Genomic DNA, 23,623 nt, shown 5'->3' on the forward strand with positions numbered 1-23,623 from the left:
ACAAACAAACCTACCTACAAATAAACAAACCTACCTACCTACAAATCTACACAAATTTGCAGCCCTCTATTTTCGATCAGTTTTTTTTTTCACATCTGGGCTGTTGTCCATCCAGTTCTGCTCCTTTAATTGTTTTGGCCTTGCGGCTTTATTAGACAGGTACGTGGAGTAAGGCAGACAGGAGAGTAGGGAGAAGAGTGGGGAGAGGACCGGCAGCACATGGCCGTGGGCTGGATTCAAACCCGTGGTCGCTGGTCGGGGATGTAGCCCCTGTTTATAGGTCGCCTGCTGCCCCTGCTCCTTTTGTTTTAAACCTCCACTGCTATGTGGACGCTGACAAGCCTAAAGGACAAACTTTTATCTTCCAATAAAGACATCATTATTCCTCTTACACAAGAAGCGTTTAACTGCTGCTGGCAGGAGGGAGGTCTAATTAACAGAAAGGCTGTGTGGTATTTAAAAATCTAATTGCAATGCATATTATTTAGCATATTACACGCCACTGCCTGCTGCTTGTCCTTTAAGGAACTCATTACCATTTTTTAATGATTTTTTTTTTCTCTGAGTTTCGAGGTATAAGTTGTTATTACTCTGAAAACTAAATCTCTGCAGAAAACACTCAGTCTGAGCCGGCTGTATGACTGTAACTAGATGTGCACTAGATTAATTGAATTAAATCAAGCAAAAGGATAGAAGGACCGCTGTCTACAAAGCTAAGAGAAGATGCGATTGAAAGTTTAGTGTCATGTAACGGAAATTTCATTAATATTCAGACGTTGAAATGATTAAAAAAAAAAGTGATAAGTCTGCAAAAATGACTCTGATAGAAGTGGAAATTAGTCTTTTACAGGTCTTTATCACTGCTAACTCTGAATTCAGTTTAACAATTGTGTGAAGACCAACACTGCTGGAGCAGATGCTAATTTTAAATAATTATGTTTTTAAACATTTGTCTTATTTGCTTCTGAAAAGGAGATGTTTTCTCCGTCTAGTCCACAAAGGTCCCTCCCATTATGAAAGTGCCATAATGTTTATTATACGTAATATTTTTTAAAAACAAATAATGTCAGCGGCGGTTTAACAAGCCTGGTGTTTGTTTTTTGTTGTTTTTTCCCAGGCCATCAATCTGCTCCCAGCAAACACTCAGATCCGAGAGATCCGGGTTTTCCTGGAGAGCGTCCTGGAGGAGAAGGCTCAGAGGAAACGCTGCAACCAGGTGTTGAAGAGTCTGCTTCAGGCCGAGTTCCTCAGGGTGAGTCCCGGACAATCCGTTCACATGATGAATCCTCATAAAATTAAAATTTCAGATGTTACATCCAACACATTTGGCCAGTGAAGTGACTGATGGCTGGGTAAAGTCAAAATAACCCTTTTTCTTGTTCTTGGGCTGTACGGGCTGTTGAAAACCTTAACTGCAGGAAAAAAAAAGCAATCTGATCTCTAGATAAACAATCTTGAGATAAATCAGCCCAAGTGCACCGAGTTCACTCTACCTGTTAGCCGTATTAGCCTAAATGAATTATAAGCAGACATAGTGTTTGCGGCATATTAAATTATTTTAACCTCGTTATGTAATTTGATAATTCCCAGCATGATATCATTTTTCTATTTGACAGTGGAGGTCTCACATCCAGCTCCGTCTGGCTGCAGCTGCTGATTATGAGACCAAACATGTAGAAATATGCCAATTCTGATTCGTTCACACTCAGGGATGCTGTTTAAGATGAGCTGCCTTGTTAGTGTTGAGCTCTGATATACAAATAGCTCACGCTCCGCTTTTTAGCCGTCCGTCTGAACAAAATGCAGCCAGACCAGCGACTTCTTTGACACGTTGTCGGTTAGTTTGGAGCTGAGTAAATGTTCAGTAAACATCAAATAAGGTTGGGTGGATTCAGAGTTGTGAAAACATGGGAGTGTCCAGAGGTAGTTTGTTCCTCCCACCTCAAGAAATAATAAACAAATCCTGGACGGCTGTTGATGTCGCGCTTTTCTCCTCATGTAAGCAACGCTGGTGATTACATACCAACCGTTTGACTGTGAGACTGCAGCCCTGCTCTACTCTTCTTTTACGTGTTGCTGATGAAAAATGTGGGCTTCTGTCCTCTTTCTTAAAAAGATAACGTGGTACTTAATTGAACCCCAGAGAATTGTGTTATTGGCTTTACTCAGAGGGCAGTGTCACGCAGAAAACTATTTTAATTGTTAAACCAAAGCCACGAGCATCCAAATGTTCGCCAAGAGAGAGGAAGTCCAAGAGCTGAACTCAGTTCGTGTGGATAAACTCAGAAAGTCTCTTGTTGAGTCCAGATGTGTTGTACAAAAACTACCTTTGACATAAACTTACAAACAGAAGATCAGTGCAACATTTACTGGCCTCATTTTTCAACCATGAAGAACAAGAGAGAGCTCAAAAATGTCTTCTGTGGAGTATAACAAAGCACCAATGCCATAAATTATATAAGAAAGAAAAAATCTAAGTTGAACTTCTTTGATTATTTATTTTACAAAAACTGAAAACACCTTGAATCAACATGTACGACATTTTCCAAGGACTCTCAGGTGTTACCGATATCGTCTCCTCTCTGCTCGGTGTAAACACAGCCTGCAGGTCAGCTGAAGTCACGTGACCGTCGGTCGCAGCTGAGTCACTAATGGATTCACTGTGGCACCAACAAGTACAGATTTTTTCATTTTTGACAGAATCTAGTACAAACTGTTAATTTTTGGTAATTTTTAAATTAGATATATCCAATAAAGCGATTTTGATGAAAATTCAGATGAAGAGTAGTTCAAGGATTTTTTAAAAGTTGAAAGTTTTTACAGTCTGACTCTGATGAATGGTGTAATTGTGGCAACATTTTTAAAGATAACATGCCTTTGGAACCTGTTGGCTGGTTTCAGGGTTCTCAGCCTTAATGCAAAGCAGTGTCTAGTTACAACCTTTGAGTGTGTATCAGCTGAGAGCAGTTTGATTTCATTTATTCGTTTGTTTAACAGGAACTTTGCTCGTTGATGGACAGAAAAATGGACCGTAAATCATCATCTCTCCTTTTCCAGCTCCTAAAAATGCAACTTAAAATTGGAATAAAAACAAGATTTATTTTTGCTTATCAAAACGTTTCATTTAATTCAAGTCTAAGAGGAACTAAACTGAATATAAAATGTTTGACGTCTGTAATGTTTTGTGTTCTCCTTTGAGAAACAAATCTAGACCCAGCACAGACAAATTTAAATGTTCTCATGATGCCACCGCTCATTTTTACATTAAATCAACAGAACACAGTTAATCCTCGCTCCACATAGATGATAACTGGAGCTAATCAAAGTAATTTCAAACCATATTTGTGCGGTTTTTCTAACAGGCGAAGCAGATGGTCAGTCTGATTAACAGCCCGGCAGCAGCTGCTACACAACACAAGCGTTCCCGCTCAAGTCTGCCTCTTATCTAACTGACAAACACGAACGCGTCTCGTCCGGCACCTTCACTTGTTGGACGAAGCACCAGACGAACATTCGCTGGGGAACGGCGTCCCGCTGATGCCATTTTTCTCAACCTAAGTAGCTCATTAGCTGCTCTGCTACATCGCATTAAACAGCACATAAACAAACCTGCAGATGTCACGGTGGTGCGGTTAAAGGCTGGTGGAGGTTCTTCACGCTTCAGAGCCGCTTCACATCAGCTGCAGCTCTTGTTTCTGGTGTTTCCACAAGGACGTGTTTCTCTGCTTTTAACAACCAAACATTTATTATGATTAAACTTTGGAGAACTTTAATTTTCTGAGGTGAAACTTTTGCAAGAAGAAAGAAAAAAGAAACACGTTGGTGCTGCAGCGTTTTTTCTTGTTTTCGTTTTTATATAATCACCTGTGAACTCCTCAGAGACTGTTGTGGCTCAGGTGATGAAACGCTGCGACAGCTCAGGTCTCGTGATGCTCTTCTGAAGAACACAGGATTCAGATGAGTGAAGCCCTTAATATTTTGTCCTTCATCCGTCAGCGAGTTGCGGCGAGGGATGGCAGAGTTTTGTGGATGAAGGTTTTTGTACCTTGAGATGTGGCACAAAGATAAGTCTTCCACAAAAACAACAGGGGTCAGTGGATGTCATTTAAGATAGCAGTTCTGCTTAAATTATATTCAGAGTTTGCTTATTTGTAATTCTGGACCCAAAACTAAGTTCTGTAAAATGTTTTTGCTTAATTTGAGAATTTCAGACGAGAGAATTTTATGTATTTTCACCGAGGAGGGCCATTGTAAGGGTTGAATATCTGCAGAAATTTAAATTCTACTGATGTTTGTGGCCTTAGAACTTAGTGAAAAGTTTTAGTTGGAATTGCGAATATATCCATCCATCGTCACAATACACACTTAAAAGAACTTTCTGAGGCCCTAATACCACTTTCCTTTCAATATTTTGCACTTTTTCTTTCCATTTTCAAGGGCTTACCCTTGACAATTTGGCCTCTGCTGGAGCCATTCAGTCGTCTTGACCCACTGGAAACAACTTTGTCTGCTTCCTCAACAAATTTCATGGCTCATTTCTAGAAGCATTGAACCCTTGAAATAGCTTCTGAAGGAAGATGCTTTTTAGAGGCTGAAAATGCAAAAATTCAGAATGTGTGCCGTCCTCAAAATTCAGCCAAAAGATTGCACTGGACTTCGTTTTGAATCCCAAATAAATAAACTGGAGACGGTGCAGCAGCATATTTCGAGAGTTTTTTCCTGAATTGGACTGATCCAGGTGTTAAAGCTGATGTGCTCGTGTCGTCGTGTTTTCAGGTGCAGGAGGAACGGATCTTCCACCAGCAGGTTAAATGTGTCATAACAGAAGAAAAGACCTGCAGAGTCTGCAAGAAGAAAATAGGAAACAGGTAACACTGTCTCTCAAAAATCAGGATTTTGACAGTATGCAAATACTCATTTTAAAATTGTATTTTATATTTGATGTTTTATCTTTTGTCTTCTTTTCTGTTTCTTGTTTTGACTTTTATTCTTCACTTGTGCAAATGTACATTGCAAATCTTTTCAGTCACCTTTGCATACACTCACATCTAAACTCCCTCTGATGATCATTTAGTAGTTTACTGCAAGTCAGAATATATTTTTTGAGGATGACTAAAGCTTGACCAGCGTTACTTGGTGGCTTTGCTTAAGTTTAGAAATGAAGAGCATCCATGTGTTGCAATGTTCTGAGCTTAAAGTCTTTCTATGTTTGTTGATTTAACCCTTTAAAACTCATCTGTGTGTATCAGAGTTACATATTTAGATGTTTTTCCATGACAATACTCCCATCTTGTCTTAAAATCTCTGCTATGCTTCACAAGAGCAAGTGATTGAAGTAATTCTGCCAAACGTGTTCGAACCAGAACCTGAAGGAGAGTAATGACGCTGAAAGTCCCACTTTACAAATTCAGATGATTAGATGTACTAAATATGAAACTCCAGAAGTCTGAATCCGTGATTTTAAGACCGTCGTCGGCACACTGCAGGTTCAAGGTGGAGACGCTCAGCCGCGCTGCTTATTTTGCTCAAGCTGTGTCTCCTAGCATTTAAAAAAAACACCATATGGACGCGTTAACAAGGTAGAAAAGCTGATTTTTCGTCAGAGTGGGTTGTTAAAAGTTCACTCAGCAATCTGTCAGCAGCACCTGGACTATCTCTGATTCCTTAAAGCTGCTCTGTAAACATGTATTTTTTAGTTTTATTTTTTTTAAAATCCACTGTGTCATTCTGATGGTTTGTGAAAATCACTGACTGAAGCACCTTGTTTGCATCATCTTTAGCCCTGTGTAGGAGCAGTGAAGAATGGAAATTATGCCCCTTAGCAGATAATGTTTACTTTTATAACGGTGCCACAAAACTGGAGACACTTTCTGCTGCAAATCAGCTTTTTCCACGAGACAGTTGACAAAAGAAACTGCTGGAACATACATCGACTTCCGAGATGAGACAATAACTGTTGAATTTTCATGAGCGACTGCGCTGAGCAGAAAAGAGACGTTCACTCAAACTGCATAATGATGCCGTTGTATAATCTGTGCTGATTGCAAACCGTGCAGCTCTCCTGTGGCTGCTTTTGGTTTTTAAAAGCGGCAGAAGTTAAGCGACAATCTGGAAATACTACTGGTTTGTTTTTAGATGTAGTAGTCCTACATTTCACTGTTTCTAACGCAGGATGTTTATGCTTTAGACTGTTTTTTTAAATAAAATGAGGCACAAATGAAGTGTCTCCAGAGGACTGAAGTAAGTTTAACATTTGTTTGTAAGTCGGTTCGATAGAAAGTGAAGATAATTAGCTTCACAGTGGCGGTTAGCTGTTTTTTTTTGTGTGTGTGTGTTAACCAGGTTTTCTTCTTTAGATAAAACATGTCATGTGACTTTTCTTCAACAAAAAATTCAATTAAAATAACTTAATTTGGCCCACGGGGGCACTTTAAGGCACACAGAGCAGCTAGACACAGAACGGTAGCAACAACTGTACAATAGTTTGTTTTTTTAATACACCGATGCTAAATGCACCAATCGTGGGCCGCCTACTTGAGTCAAGAGGAAAAATTTGTTATTATGGAAACGTCTGAGAGATATCAACCTTTATAACAGTAAGAAGCACCAAGAAAGAGGCAGGCTGGTAGAAAACTGTTTATCTTGTAAATTAATATATTTATTTAACCACTGAGTGATCGTTTAGTGCTGATTCTGTCCCATAATTAAGCCTAATAATTGGCTCATCAAAGTGGAATTAGAGATAGATAGATGCTTTATTCATCCCTCATGGGGAAATTCGTGGTATCTAGGTGCTCATACATGTTATATACAAGATAGATAGTCAATGTTGTTGACTGAATATTCTCTGTGATAAATACCATTAAACTAGTAAAGTTTGTAATCCGTGTTCTGCATCTAGCAGCAATTGGCAGCAAATCAGGACCAAGAACAGCAACATATTTGTGTTTTTTTGCATCTTAAAACATGTAGATTTATGTGGCAACACAACAAATAGTTTTTTTTTCTGCTTTCGGCTTCACTCATGAAGCTGACTGAGAAAACGCCAGGAGTGTGCAAAGCTGTCATCAAAGCCAAACGGTGCTACTTTGAAGAATGTAAACTATAAAACATACTCTGGTTTGTTTAACACCTTTTTTGTTTTAGTTCCACGTGTTCTTTTACAGTTTTGATGTTTTTTAGTGTTTAAAACCATTGAAAGAGAAGGTGTGTCCAATTTAAATCCCAAAGCAGCATTAGTTAGCTGGTTAAAAGAGAGCAGTGACGCCGAAAAGCCCGACTTTAAGCTCAACTAAGCTGGCTAATCTTGCTTCGTCGTGCAGCCCCGAGGCTCGACTCATGGCGCTGCACTTTACCGCAGACATGAGTGATCTTTTTATGTGCCTTTTTTAACCACATTAATCCTCGCTGACGTAGGATTAAAACACCGTCAGGGTAGAGTAAACGCATCTCCTGGGTTTTTTTTCCATCTCCTCCGTGTTGTTGCCGGTTTATTGATTCGGGCGAGTCTTCGCCCTGAGCCGCTGTTAATTTCATACCTCGTTCATTTTTAGTTCGCTCATAAATTTTAATGAAACGCTTGTTTATCTGCCGTAATCCTGAAGCTCCCTTTATCTTTTTTTTTCTTTCTTTCTTCCAGTGCGTTCGCCAGGTATCCCAACGGCGTGGTGGTGCATTACTTCTGCTGCAAAGACCGAAACGTGTGTCCCACCGAGCAGTAACGGCCTCCTCCTACCCGGGACTAATGAACCGCCCTCCCTGCTCCCACTGGACTTCACCGCTTGGACGTCTCTGAACCAGAAAAAAAAAACAAAAAACAAAAGCAAAGGTTGCTCAGATAAACCAGAGCACCTCGACGTTTTTTTTTTTTTTTTTTAAAGAACCAAAACCTCCTCCTGAAAGCAAAAAAACTGCGACCTTCTGTGCATGAAGTAACAGGAGGAATGTCCGCTCGACAGGTGGGGAGGAGATAAAGAAGAAACGAGGGGCTGTGACATTTGAAAAGCATGCGCCGCTGTAACGCTAGACGGGGATTGGCTGCCCCGCGGTGCACGTCGGGACTAAATGAGCGCCATTGAGAGAAGCTGGCGCTCGGCGGGAGATGATTACAAGCCTCGGTCAGCGGTCGTCTTTTTGTTTTTTGTCCCCCTCCTGTGACACTGTGTTAGGCCTCAAACGAAGCTCGATCCGCCATATAGACTCTGCAGGAGTTCTGTTAAATAAATGCCTTCTGTGACTCTGAAGATTGTACTCACAGTGAAGTCAGATGTCTTGCTGTTACCGGTACTGACAAAGCAAAACGCCTTCTTTTTCTTTTTCTGTCTTACAGCATGTTTTTGATGCAACTCCTCCAGCTAACATTATTCACAGCTGTGGTTTTTTTTTCTCATTTACAGTTTTTACATTGTTACCAGACTACATCCACTCTTTTAATGCTTTTTGGTTTTTTTGGACGTCGTCTTTGCATTTGTTGTCTTCTTTATGAAGTAGAATTAACTTTTAAAGCAACACTGGGTAACTTTTAAAGTGGAAATTACAGATTTAGCACCAAATTCTCCTTTTTCAGACTCTCCTGAGTAGTTTATTAATGAACTTGTGAAGATAAGAAGCAGTTATTTTAATTTTTTTTTTTCAATTAAAACTAACAAATTTCATCAGATCCAGCTTCTGAGGTGCAACACTAAACCGAATATTTTGGGTTTTTGGATTATTGTTGGACAAAAAAAGCATGTTTAACAGGTCAGTGTGGGTTCGGAGGAAGTGCAAAACAATATTTTTGACTTATTAAATAACAATAAACAACAGATGCTCTTCATTACTATGAAAGTAGAGATGAGTCAGAGTTGGCTGCTGACTAAGTGAAGCTAAAATGCATTTAATTGCTTCTGATTTCAGTTTTTTGAAATTTTGTGAGAAGATTATTGCAGTTTTTCTTCCTTCAAAAGTTACCCGGTCTCGCTCTAAGACAGATCACAAAAGTACAGCACTTTAAAAGTGGGTCGTCGTCCCGTTTATTTATTGTCGAATCACACGTCTGCGTGACAAGAACTGGAAGTAATGTGAAAGACTGGAGAGGTTTGATCCATCTGTGCGTTTTAATGGCAATATTGTTATGAAACGTGTCTGTTTACTGTCTGCCTGGGAGGTCATTAAAGTAGCAGGACTCGTAAATTCAAAAACTGAATGCAAGCAATGGATTTTATGAAGGAGTTTGGATCCAGAGTGTCGTCACTGAGTCAAATCTGTCCCTTTCACCGCTGGGCACGTCTGGAGGACGTTTTAAATTCACCTTTTCCTGTAATTGGTAGCGTCGTCTCCTGCTCCTTTAAACGCCACCTCTTCCTGTTAGAGGTTTGCACACGCTCTCTGCTAAGACTGTTTCAGATTTGTACCACTGTGTGTGTGTACTGCACAAAGACCGGGAGTGCTGACGGTTAATTTTCTCACTGAGGTGGTCTGATTGTGAAGGGCGACCCGGCATCCGTGTGTCTGGCTGTAATCGGTAATAAACGAGCATTTCCACTCATGTTTGTGTCTGGCGGCTGGAGTCCACTGTGGAGCTGTTACGTCTTATTTTTGCTCGTATTTACATTTGGTTGATGCAGGGATTCATAACAATGTTGTCACTGTGAGAATACACCTAAAAATATCCCATAACCTCTGAATCTGAAAACCCTCTGGCATGTTGTTTTCATAAATATCTCCCAAATGACACATCAGAGCCAGAAACAGTAAAAACAGAATTGTGGTTTGAAACTTTCCAACAGTACCTGAAACTCACTTATCATCTGTTATATGCAATTTCATCTGGCAAGTAAACAAAATCCAGGCTTAAAATTATGATATTTCATCAAAATCACTTTAAATTTTGCCAAAAAATAAACTGTTTGTACCAGATTCTGCAACAAATTTAGAAAGTTTGCACTCCTTGGCACAACTGAGAAGCCTTCACTGACTCCGTCGTGACAAGAAGTGTTTTGGCTGAACTGCAGGCTGTGTACGGAAACCAATTCAAAATGCAAGTAGTTAGACATCTATTGCATGTAAAGTCACCATTTCTTTCCAGTATTGCTAACACCTGTGAGCTGTACATGTTGATGCCAGTTTTTTAAAATTTTTGTAAAATAATTAATCAAAGAAATTCAACTTTCTTTTCCTTTTTAGGATTTTTTTGCCATTTTAACTCATACTGAGCAGAAGAAGGTTTTGAGTTCTCTCTACCTGTAATCATGGTTGTTCTGTTTCCGTAGAGGTGCAGGACTTTATCCTGCAGAGAAAAATGAGCCACAGTGAGTAAAAATGTGACGAGAGACGTTTGTGTGGAAGCCAAATAATGCCAAGAGGAAAATAAGTAAATAAATGAACACTGTGAAATTCTAAATCGTACTGAAAAATGGTAAAATTATGAGATACTGCTTAAACATGTTAAATATTTAATGAAATCAGATTCGGGAAATGATTAATCTTAAACTTAATCTCTTCATTTTGAACTTAATGTTTGGCAGTATAGCACTCAAAATGGCTGTTTTTATTGAAATTGTGATTAAATTGTATTTAATTAAGTATGATTATTTAATATTAATAAGAAATATTCATAAATCAAACCAAATCGTAGGTGGTAGCAGCATTGTTTGGTACATTGTTTAGCATATTTTCTGACTGAAACGTCACACAGTCGTTTAATCTGATCCTTTATTTTGTCTTCAACATAATTTTACTTACTGTAGTTTTTACTTTTTCTGATAGTTGCTGATAGTTTCAGTATCTTTCTTCTTTTACTTATTATAGTTTTGACTATTTGCCTCTTCATTCTGTTTATTAATTTCATGGCATTGTTGGGCTTCCATAAAATGTGTCGTGAGAGAATTAAAAAAAAAATACCAACCTGAGAAACAGTTCTGCAGGTAACTTCAGAGCCTGGTCACATAATCCAGACTGAACTGTGAGCTTATTATTTTAAGTGTTTTTTTTAAAGTGCTATTAAACATTAAAGTGGTTCCTCTTGTTGTTCCCATGAATAAAGTGGAGCGACTTCACTCCTCATCCATCTGCCAGCGGTCCAACATCCCCATCTCATCTGGAAGTCCTTTCCCAGATAGGCCCATTATCCCCGGGGCTGTGGAGAATACCCACACTGTTCCTCGTCCCTGCTAATGGACTTCCTACACTGAGCCGAGCCAGCTGGAGTAACAGAATCACAACAGGCCGACTGCTCGGCAACGCGGAGAGTCTCGGCGGAGGCTGCCAACTGCTCTCTGCACCGAGGCCTCGAACGGATCCCGATGACTCCGATGTCTGGGCGGGAAGACGGCGCCGAGCCCCAGAACCAGAACCGGCCAGAATGTGCTCGGCTGATGGAGCATATGGAGAGCTCCGGAGTGATGGCACATCCACGAGGCTGAGAGAAACCCTGAATAATTCATCAAGCTCCAAATTATTGTGGCTCTCTTTATAACTCGCTGTGTTTTTACTGTACTGGGATGCTGTCATGTCCTGGAATAGCGCACCAGTGTGCAAATGGAAAAGATGTTCCAGCAGCAGTGTGCCCAGTTTAGACCAGCCCACCTCTGCTTTATGTTCTGCACAGCTGGCAGAGAGAAAAAATAATAATACCTCCTGGGTTTTTATGTTGGTCTTATTTGGATAAATATGGAGCCAAGTGTGACACCGATGAAGATGTGATGAGTGATTTTAAGGCTCTGAAACACCGGTTTCTGTTGGTTCACACTGAAATATTTCAACAACCACTTTATGTGCGACACTAAAATTTTACACGGACATCGGGCTGTTTTCCACTGCAGGAACTTGCAGAGCGTTTTTATGACGGATTGAATCTTCAGGCGTGTTCTGAACCGCCTCCGTAGAACCTTCAGGGCTGTTTTGGGGGAGAAAAAAAGTACATTTAGAATTGCTAATGCAGCCTCTGTGATTCTGACGTGGGAAAGAAACAACAACCTTGCAAAAAAAAAACCCTCCTAAACATGACCCTTAATCACAGGAATGCTGGACTACCATTACCTCTGTGTTTAGTGAAATACACAATGTGGACAAAAGTATTGAGACACCTGCAGCACATTTTATGACATCCTAATCTAAATCTGCGTACATTAATACAGACAATTTTTAGCTATAACACCTTCAACTCTTGGAGTGAGTTTGTGGGAATTTTTTGCCAATTTATCCAGAAGAAAACTTCAGGCACTGATGCTGGACGAGAAGACCTGGTTTGCAATCTCTGTTCTAGTTGGTCCCAGAGGTGTTGGGTATTGTTGAGGTCGGGGCTTCGTGCAGGTCAGTCAAGTTCTTAAACATTTCCTAAAGGCCTCGAACTTCTAGCAGGGAAGAAACTTCACAAACTGACCTGCTGCAAAGATGCTCTCCCATGATTTTACCACAGACTCTTTCACAAACGTACATACATTTACACCTGTAATGAAACACCTGGATTTAATGACTACAAGGTGTCTTCCAATACGTTTGTCCATATAGTGCATGTTAGGAAATTGTACTGTTTACTGCACTAATTCTAGACAAGGTAGACTTGCACAGGATCATAATTAAAGACAGCCTCTGCAAATATTATGAAATACTGGAGATGCCCGAGTAAAAGATGTCTCAGATAAATGCAGTGCATGCACAGAAGTTACAGGAACACTGGTGTAAAAAGATTCAAGTATTATGAGAAGAGGTCAGAGCTACAGAAGAATTTCATTGGATGCTCAGTAAATTCTACTCGGTTTGTTTCTAAAAGAACATAACTATAACAATTTTTAAAAAGAACAGAAATGGGCTGAACCTCAGTTTTCTAAATGCCATAAAGACTGTTCTGTCACTTCAGACTTCGAGGTTGCAGCGAAGAGTGCAGAATTTTTTATTTTTTACAGAATTTGATGTAAACAAATTGTTTGCTTTTGTTCAAAAACGAGACACGTAAAATTAAAAGATTTTGCTGAAACATCACGATTTTGAGCTTCGATTTGATTCATTTTTTGGATGAAACTCACATTGGATCAAACAAATGATGTCAAACCTTCCACTAGAAGGAAACCCTTTAAGATCAATGAAACAGAGCTGGATTTACCAGAGAATCCTACTGGAGAATAGCAGACTTTGTAAAGAATAAGTGAAGAAGACTTACTGAGGACAGCAAATTTAGATTATCATTGTGTTGATTTCTTTTTGTTTTTTTTTCCTGTATGTATATTTTAATTGAAAATAAATAAAGATATTGTTTAAATAAAAGTAGTCCAGTGTGAGCAGAGCTTCAGATACATAGAGGAGAGTTTATAGTGGTTAAATCAAAGACTGTAGGTGGACTCTGATGTTGGCATTTAGCATAAATCACCAGCGTTAGTGTTACAAGGAGGGAGGGAGGTAGCGTTGTGAGCCACGTGGAGGACGAATCTCCAACAACACACCAAAAGGAAGAGAAAGGAAACCTTCACAAAGTGCATCCAGCAGTTAGCACAGCTGCCCTCTGAGCCTCATTTCTCTCCCATTACACTCATGTATATACTTAAGTAAGGGGGGGCGTGTCTTTCCAGTTTACACCGGCCAATCAGGACACAGCTATTACCCAATTATATTTAAGATCCCGCCCACTCAGGGGCATGCTTCCTCTTTAACCTCCAGGACAAGATGGCCGCTGCAAGGTAGAAGCTCTGACAGCTGAAGGCTTCTTTAATGTCTTTCTAACAGGCTGCTCACTTAAATCAGACGCTTAAGGATTCAGTCTGTAGCCGCTGCAGCTGTAAAACTACATAAACAGAAAAACTAAATGGTGTGTATCTGCATGTGGTCAGGTAGGAGCTTCCCAACAGCCAGCCGGCAGACACAAATACTGACTGTCACAGTTTGAGGATGGTATTTTTTTTGCTTTCCTTTTCCACAATAACACACAGTCACTGACAGTTGGCTGCCTGCTAAGCCACAGCAGGGCAGAGTCGGGTATTAATACCAGTTTCTTTGAAGAGTAAGAGCTCTGAATCACAGTGAACACCCTATTTCCTCTAAATGTCATGAGATTATTGTGTTTTTTGGGGTTTTTTTTCCATCTTATCTTTCCAGATGTTTTATTATATTTGAGTTCTGTGTTCAGTAGGTGTGTGTGTGCTTCTAATCCCACATGTGCCTTATGACAACAAGGCCTCGGCAGCTCCCAGTCGGCTCTGCTGGATGGCCTCCAGCAGGATGTGTTGTCCCCTTTAGCCGGCGATAATCCGCCGCAGAGACACCGGTGAGTAACGCACTCAAACAGTATCGGATCAGCAGGTTAGTGGACTTTTCCGGCTCCGTATCCTGGAGCTCCACCCGTCTGCTGTGAAACCACAGATGATGCTTTGTTCCATCAGACGTCACTGTTTGGAAAAATAGCTGCATCAGCTCTCGCCGAGTGACTGATTGTTAAAACACGTGGACTTATTTAAGGATAGTCGGTGACTTAGAGAGAAAATCCAGCTTATAGTGAGCTGGCTTTAGTTTTTTAGGCTTTGCGTGGTGAGACTTGTCTGTTTTTCTTGGTGATAACTGGACAAAAGTAAGAGTTTCATATCAAACGTCTTCAGGCTTTCTGTCAGATTTTGGTGCCACGTTCCTCAGAAGCAAAAATCCAAAGCTTACTATGGGATGGAACATTTTGTGCCACTTTCAAAATGTTGTTTTTTTTTTTTTGCCAATTTTCATCACTTGTAGCCTCAAAAACAGCTTCAATGGTCATTAATTTCATGTAACATATGATACATTTGTTGACGCATTAACATTCAACCCTTTTTAACAAACAAAGCCGAAACACTATGAAGGATTTTGTTATTTTTGTTCAGCACAACCGCTTCTTTAATATTATAAAGGTCTTTCTCGTGCTGCCAGAACAGTTCAGACTCACCAGATGCTTGGACACGGGACTTTTGGTGCCTTTAGGATGCTGTGGATCAGGTTTGATCTGGTGCTTCCCATGAACGCTTGATCAGATCAGGATCGGGCCAGTTTGAAGGCTAGTTCAACACCTCTGGCTCTTGGTTAGGTTCCTCGAGCCGTTCCTGAGCAGTGGTGTGGCAGGGCGCATCCTGCTGAGGGAGTGACGTTGCCATGAAGGTTTTGCTTGGTCTTAAACAGTATTTAAGTTGGTCAAACCATTGGCTGTATGCAAAGACGTACGACCAAGAGTTAAACAGTAAAACACTAGCATTAGTCTGACTGACCAAATGTAGACTATGGGTATAAATCTGCCTCTTTTGACACAGCTTTCTCCTTCCTTTCCGCTATTTGTGTGCTAGCGCTTTCAAAATTCTTTTTGCTACTGGAAACAACCTCCAAGCACCAACCTACTCGCTGAAAATGTAAAAATCTTCTGAGGATTTGGACCATGCAGTAAAGCAGATTTGTATACCAGGGTGTTTTGGTAGGGACAGAACAGCAGGCAGGTTGGCAAGAAAAAAATACTTCTATCAAACAAAAAAAATACTAAACAAATAGTGAGTAACAAACACGAGATGACTAGAGTTCCAACAGAAGTCCAAACAAAGGTTCAGGTGTGTATATATGAAGATACTAACCCCCCAAAACTCCAAAAGTAAAACACAAACCTTACAAACAGGAAACAGAGAGGAAGGTTAACAGGCGACAAAACGGGCCGAACGGGCAAAGACAGAACTAAAAAGACACTGGTGAAACTAATGAGGGTTATCAAAAGGAAGGGAAAAGAGGGACAAAGAACAAAAATTAAAAACACAAGTGCCACATGAGAAATGGCAATTTCAAAATAAAACAGGAAGATGCTAAAAATGGACATGAAACTTACACAAAAAACAAAACTAGCAAACAAAACCATGACAATCTGTTTGTTTTTTGTTTGCTTTTTTGTGAATTAGCTATTTTATTGTGCTCGTCTCCATTCATGCAAATGTTCCGCCACAATAAATATCCCGGTCGCTATTTTGCAGAAACGCTGTTTAGCGCCGTCTTGGACAACTGTGATTGGTTGAAAGAAATAGAAACAAGCCAGAGCGTTTTTAACTCCCTACGGCGTAATGACAACGAGCTGCAGTCAGACTATTCTACGGTAAAGACACAACGCCTTGAAGATTTGTCTAGATGTGATGTTGCTTTTGCTCTCATTTTTCAGCTCTGGAGGTTTTTGTTTGGTTGCTACATGTCAAAATAAGATCCAAGTGAATGCCAGAAAATTGGATTGTAACGAGATGATCTGTGTCATTCAGTTCACCTGTTTTTAACTTGTGGCTGATCAATGCAGCGATTCACCAAGTACAAGCTCTTAAAACAGAAAATTATAATTAAAAATACTACCGTTTTGCTGTGTATCCGCTCTCTTGACAAAACAAGGAAGTGTTGCTGCTGTGGTTTAAAATGTTTTCACCGTTTGATTCAATTCAAAATACAGCAGCAGAATTTTCAGCTGGTTTTTGTACAAGAAGTGTTGAAGGGTTTATTGGGCGAAGCACTTCTGCTTGAAACTAAACATCACATAAGCTCTTAAGTCTCTTGGGCCAAGCAGTCATAGTTTGACCTAAATATGGCTTAAAAATTACCAGCTTCTGTTGGAGCCTGAAGCCTTCAAGGACGCTGATTTCAGGGAGGAATGTTGTACCTCTTACACTGTTTCTCTCATAATTTAACCAGAAGACTTTACAGCCTACATGAGAGAAGCTAATCAAAATAAAGAGCTGTAGTTCAGGAAAGAAAACTAATTCTAACGTAGACTTTTAGTGGAGTGGAGAGAATGATAGTGCAGGATGACAAAACAACTCGAACTCACCAGCTTTTTCCAGAGGTTTCGATTCAACCCCATATTAGACAGACAACACGCCGAGTTTGCCAAGTAGTCATGGGGTTTTACAGGGATAAAGAGTGGACTAAAACTCGACTGCATTACGTCTTGATTTACTGGATTTTCTGCTCGCCTTGAGACTTGAAAGGAAACACTTCATTATAAATCTATTAACAAAGCAATTTCACCACAGGTCCGTCTGATTCTCAGCAGATTTCGACGCACTTTAAGAAGTTCTCATTTAAAGCTGTGGTTGTAATTCAATTCTTCCAACATTCAGAATGAGCTTGTGGTGAAATTACTGATTCCAAGTTCAAGAGCAAATTTTCAATCTCAATTATTACAAGTAAGGATTAATATTTTGGAGAAAAAGTTGAGGTAAAAACATCAGTACCATTCTTACACCAATCAGGCAGTTTGTTACGATCCAGTGTTCTGCTGAAACTTTGGTCCTAGCATTTGTGTAGATCTTATTTTGATATTTATTACATGTCTAAGCATTGTTGCAAAAAATGCCACCAGCTACAGTACACCACAAACACTGCTCAGAAACATCTTTAAGAACTCCACCACGAGCTTAAAGTGTTGACCTGGCCTCCAGATTTCCACCTCCGGAGATTCCAAGATAAGGTTAGCTTAGCTTAGCATAGCACAAAGCCTGTAAAAAAGACAAAGCAGCTAGCTAGACTCAGTCAGCTGTGGTACAGGTTAACCAAGCAAGAGGCATGTTAATCATTACTGAGCTGTACAGGTGCTGGCAGGTGGATCCTAAATTTCACAACACACAGAGTTTACAGAGTTAGCTGGACTTATCTCCACATTATATCAGCACTGAAGAATGGTCTGACTGCACCTCGTTGTCATTCTGCTATAGGGGGGTAAAGATGCTCTGGATTGTTTGTATTTCTTTAAACCAACCACAGTCATCTGGGGCGGTGCTAAGCCCAGGATGCAGTGACGGTGCCCCTGCAAAGTGATCTTTAGGAAATTGCTTTGGAAGAACAAGAACAAAGAACCAAGCAGAGCTGATTGAGTGCATCATCCAAACTTTAAACCTTGTAAAACAGTTTTACTGTGCAGGCTGCTGCTGTTCGAAGGTTCTCACATTTGTTACCAATACTGTGAATAAACAGTGATTCTACATATTGCCGATATTTTACCACTTACATTTAATTTATTTTTTCATACTTGTCTCCTCTCGGCTCTGCTCTGCACAGCCTGCAAGGAGTGCAGAATTTTTAGTTTTTGCTGGAGTCTGGTCATCGCCAACAGAATATGTTGGGCAGATTTTATGTTATAGATGTGTAAAATAGAGCAATTTTGATGAAATATCATGATTTTGAGGTTAGATTTTGTTCATTTTCATGATGTAACCACACATCACAGATGATTAGTTCAAAGTCGTTTAGAAAGGTGAAAATCTCAGGATTTTTCTGTTTTTACAGTTTCTTGCTCTGATAAATGTTGTAATTTTAACAATTTTTAAAATCAAAACATGCCTGTAAAATCTGCTGGGGGGTTTTGGGGTTCAGGGAGTTAACAAACATATTCTGAAATGTGCTAATTGCTGCACTTTAGCTTTATCTTTGGCGGGAAGATAACTAAACTCATACTGTATTTACCCAACAGAAAAGAGATATTTTTGATCTTCTCACTAACTTCTGGCAAGAAAGCACATTAGTGTTTTTCCCAAAAAGTGAAACTCTGCCTTTTAAGATTCGACTTTAAAGCAAAAGGTCTCACGCTTTGAGCTTGTAAATCCTGGAGCAATAATGGGTAAGACATCGGCGCGCTGCAAGAATATTAGATTGTATTCACTGAACTGACTCCTCAGGTCTCAGCTTTGTAAAAAAAACACAAGTGAAATAGAAATCGAGCCTGTTTAATGGTCACCGTTTGGCCACATTAAAGACATGAATCTTAATTTGCAGGTTGCTTCTGCAGACTTGTGGTTGGCCTCACAGCAGACAGAGGAGAAAAGACTTCACTGCAGGCGGTCTCACAAGTTTCTCTGGATGTTTTTTTTTCCCCGCTGTGAAAACTTGTCATCACAGAATCTGCCGTTAAGTCTACAGTCTCTGTCGGTTTTCACGGCTCCCTCTCAAGCCCGCGGAGAGTTTTTCTTTTTCAAAGGACAGATTTTGGACGGAGTTTGGCTATAAATCCTTAACACGGCCCGATGTAGAAAGCCTTGAGTTGACTCAGTAAAGCTGCTTATTGTTTGGGCTGCAGCGAAGCCTCATGGGAAACCTGCGCGAGTCGACCTCTGATCTGTCAGAAGCTGCGAAACATTCCTGCTCTCCGACACTCGCTGTTTGCATAACGAAACGCACACACAAGACCGAACTTGTGCATCTTGGAGCTCGGTGATCGGCGCTCGGAGCCGAGAGGACGCTGGCTGAGTTTCCAGTATTATCACAGTGGAATTCCATAGAGGCTTATACGGGATTGTCTGTGTGTGTGTTTCGGGGGTTTCTGTGTGTGTCTTTGTTCACTTTTCTGGATTCACCGTTTTGGCATAGTTGTCTGAAATACCAGCGGTGATCCTCGGTGGAACTAAAAGGCTGGTGAAGGTCTGTGGGAGCGTCTGCAGTAAACACACAGCTTCATTCACCTCAGAGGACACAGCGCCGACTCACATTCAGTTCCTGGAGCCCTAACCTCACTGTAAAGGAAGTCTTTACCTTGAAATGTGATAGATTACACTTTGGGAGTTTGCTTTTCTAATGTCTCCTTCAGATTGAGGGGTGTAATTTATGCATTAGTTGGCTCAATAAAACCTAAAACCTCAGTCGGTGATAATGAGTATCATGTCCGTGGTTATCAGCTTTCTTTTTTTAATCAGGTTTATGTCATCAGGCTCTGTGTGGATTATAATGTACCTATTGTGTGCCGCCTGCTTCAGTCAAGAGGGATATTTTGTTTTATGAGGGTTGATAACTGTGCCGATAAGAATAAATAAACACCCGCATTGCAGGAGTGTCCTTGTGCAGCCATTCACTGCTCCCAGGGCTCCTGCCACACCTGGACAGCTCCCAGGAAGTCGTGCTCTAAAAACATGATGCACTGTCTGCGATGATTGCTGGATTTGTTTGGATTAGTGGTGGGACGCAATTTTTAAAAAATGTATTGAACTATTTGGAGGCTTTGCAGTTAGTTAATCACAGTTAATTTTTCTTAAATAGCAATATTTGACACAATAATCAAAGTTTTTCAATTCAGATAGATTTTGGTTGACGACTGAATCAATGAATAGACATATACGTGAACTTAAACAACAAAAATGTTATTTTTCATCTATATCTGTGCGTTTTTAATTTGTCTACTACATTCACAGATTAGTGCAAAGTGCAATTCTAGCGATTCTATTCAACATTTTAAGACCTTTTGTCTGAAAACTCTTTCCTGCACAGTTTGCACACAACCATGCTCTTATCCAAGCTGCCTCAAGCTACGTGTCCACATGATCCGTCAATTTCTCGCTTCCCATTCATTGTGTAGTGAAATGCATTGGAACTTTCGAGCGATGAGGTGTAGCATCGCCTGCAGATCATTTGCATAAAGAAGACTTGACTACAACTTTATGTAAATTTGGCAAACTTTGGCAAAACCCCCCATGTGCACACGTAGCATTAGGCCGTGATGAGAAAAAACACTTTCCGTCCAACAAGCCAAGCAATGCGGTCTCGTCTTCTATCAGTGTTCACCAAACTTTCTTGTGCGCTGACGTCACTCAGTGCATCCTGTGAATCTTCTTCACGGCTGCCAAACAAACTTTAGGTGCATTAGCGCCACCTCTGGCTGGAGTTTGTTGGTCAGCGTCACCAGAAGTTAGGGAACTGAGAAAGGTGCGATTAATTGCGTTATTTTTTTAAATGTGCAATTGTTTTCATCAATCAATTGTTTAATCAAAATGAACGTGTTAAACTCCCAGGCCTTGTTTAAATGTTTGAACTTGAATTTCATTTTCTGATTAGAGGGTGAAGTCACATGAACCCAAATCTGTCGAGTAAGTGTAAACAAGAGGGTTGTTGTGTTAGAAAACCAGGCGGACAGCACACTGGAGCTCCCACATGCCATCACAGGCATGACGTCAGGACGTTTGAGCTGAATGTTCTTCCTCGGGATGTTACAGTGGAAGTCTGCCTCCACAGTCCGACTCTGGAAGACGCATTCCCAGTGCAGCCCAACATTGATGTTGTAGAAAACGATACCCATGCTTCTGCTGCTCCTAACCTGCTGCTCCTTTCCTGGTTTTAAAAGCTGCTGTTTCTTCTGTCGGTGGTAGCTGCAGACCCCCCCTCACATCACCAGTGATCATCCTCCACATGAAGGTCGGGTCGTCCAGCTGCTGACGACACTAATCCTTTGTGGTTCCGGTCCTGATGTCGAGTGTGTGATGCTACATGCCATCTTAATGAATGACGGTTGCTGCCTCTACGAACTTTCTGATCAACCCTAATTAAGAGCTGTGAAGAATCTGAAAAATGTATTAGAGTAAAGAAAAGTTCTGCCACTGAAAGCGATGAAGAAGAGGATGCTGGTAGCTGTTGCAAGTAAATTTTTTATTTTATTTTACCACTCGGTGAGTCTCAATAGCAGCTGCTTGTTTCTAACCTTACAGCTGTACACAGGAGCTCTGAAGCTTCAAACTGTATTCGTTCAAACATGATGCTGAAGAAGTGCATTTAGAGCTGTCACTGTCCCGTAATGAGGACACATGGAAATTACTTTGTGGCCAAATGTAAGTGAAATAATTGTTCCTGATTGAATATTCTCTGTGATAAATGCCAACAGACTAATCAGGTAGCAGCACCAGTCATGTAAAACTGATTTAGCAGCAAGTCAGGACCAACATGAAGAACTTATTTGCATTTTTTCCCATCATCAACTAACTACATGTAGATTCCTGAGCAGGAGGTTTTCCTGCTGTAACTTCAGGACTTCATGCAGTAGCACGAACAGCTCGACAGGTTCACAGATAGAGCCTCAGCTGAGAATCTGCATCGCTTAGAGTGAGTATAGTGAGGAGAAGAACTGGTGAGAGGAGGATGTCTCTTACTGTTGATTTAAATCTCCAACTAGCTGTGCAGCATCAGTTACCATGGCGATCTAGCAGGTTAAAAGAGAACCTCCTTGGTTGTTTCTCATCTTAGTTGTCCTCAAATGTATTCATACCCTCCTATTAAAGAAGGAAAAAACAGGTGTCACGGAAAGAAGTTAAAATTGACAAAAGTCATAATAAATAAAAAATGTTATGAAAATTATGACATTGCTTTTGAATTGTGGTTCAACAGAAATATTTTTTACAAAAAAAAAGCAAACAAGCATGATGGGAGCCATAAACTAATGTTTTGTTGAACAGCCCTTCAATCATTGCAATCAAGTGTTTTCTGTAACTCTCCATCAGACTTCTGCACCTGTTGACAGGCGACCCACTGCTCATCAGCAAAGGGCTCTAATTGGTCTGGGACAGTTTTTTCTTTTCTTTTATTTTTTTTTAATTATTCTTTTCAACTGCAGTTCAAAAGCAATGTCTTCTTTCACTAAATTATAATTTAGCAAATTTTTATTTATGATTACATTTTCCAGTTTCTAGTTATTTGAGTGACTCTTGTGAATTTTGCCTTTTCTTTAATGGAACCGTGTGAATACATTTGAGGACGACTGTATCTCACAGATGTGCACTTATTTGCTTCCAAAAACAATAATCTTATTTACCCTTCTACTGTCTCCCGCTGGATTTAACGGTAACACTCTTTTCTTTCAACCTCCTCAACGACAAACGGTCAGAGGTGATAATCTGAAGATAAACTCCCAGATTTATGTTCAACTCTTGATCACCAGTTGGAACATGTTTAACCATTTACGTTAAAAAGTGCTATTATTCTGTTCTTTGTCTCATGTTTTCTGATGTTTGTGTGTCTGACGGGAGAACTGAAACTGAAACACATCAACAACTTATTGGAATAAAAGTGATGAAAATCTGTGGAGACACTCGTGGTTTGTTTAATCCCGCTGGCTTCGGTTTGATGTCTGTGTGGGTTTTTTGTGTTAAATCTCTCAACGACTGTTGGATTGATTGTCATAAATTTTGGTGGAGACGTTCGTGGCGCCCAGAGGATGATTTGTAACGGCTTTGATTCTGACTTTTTCTCAGTGTCACTTTGGGTTTTGTGTGAATTTTTCATTTATTCCCCCCATTTAAACCATTGTTTCAAAAGCCCAGACATTAAGAACGTACAGGAGGAGTGAGGACAAACACAAACAAATATAAAATAGAACAAGTAATCAAATAGAAGTAAAATATCTGTAATTATTGTTAAAAATATCCATAAGCTCCACAGTCCCATGTTGGATGTCGAAAAGGGACAAACTATGAAAATTAACACATTGGGTGAGAACTTAAATTGAAGTCGGACTGTTTAAGTCACAAATAAGATGAGATAAAAACGAGTCCGTCTCAAAGGATCAAATTTTTAGAACAGTTTCATAAACTGTGTGTATTTATAAAGATAGTTGTGAAATTTTAGCGTAATATATCAAATGCATTACGAGAAACTTAAAAAGAAAATAAAAAATTGCTCAGATTTTCCGCACAGTGAAATTCAACGTTGTTTGAACGACATCATCTCTGCAACCGTTAAAGATAAAAACCTGAAATTTTCTTTGTTATTTCTCATCCTGTCATTGATCGAGAATCTACATTATTGCGTACAAATAGATCAAACAGTCGCTGGTTATGGACGAGTTGAAATATGAAAAATCTCGTCTTTCAGCACAAATTAACAACAACATTGACGATGCAGAAGTCAGCTAGTGATATTTTCCAAACCACAT

At 40.0% G+C, this 23,623-nt stretch overlaps 1 protein-coding gene across 3 annotated transcripts in view; it reads left to right on the forward strand.

The window, feature by feature from the left end:
- The window catches only part of vps39 (VPS39 subunit of HOPS complex), a 55,936-nt gene extending 32,885 nt beyond the window's left edge, over positions 1 to 23,051 (forward strand). For 2 of the 3 annotated variants that reach the window (XM_008288469.1, XM_008288470.1), the window contains exons 22-24: positions 1,118 to 1,252; positions 4,777 to 4,868; positions 7,640 to 9,526. In XM_008288469.1, the coding sequence (XP_008286691.1) occupies positions 1,118 to 1,252; positions 4,777 to 4,868; positions 7,640 to 7,721 (309 nt within the window). In that variant the 3' untranslated portion in view covers positions 7,722 to 9,526. Of the gene's footprint in view, positions 1 to 1,117; positions 1,253 to 4,776; positions 4,869 to 7,639; positions 9,527 to 23,039 lie in introns of those variants that run through there. The other variant, XR_520447.1, reaches the window with a different exon arrangement.
- The last annotated feature ends 572 nt before the right edge of the window (positions 23,052 to 23,623 follow it).

The sequence above is a fragment of the Stegastes partitus genome, unplaced genomic scaffold (assembly GCF_000690725.1).
Source record: "Stegastes partitus isolate 25-593 unplaced genomic scaffold, Stegastes_partitus-1.0.2 Scaffold560, whole genome shotgun sequence".
Taxonomy (NCBI): Eukaryota; Metazoa; Chordata; class Actinopteri; family Pomacentridae; genus Stegastes; species Stegastes partitus.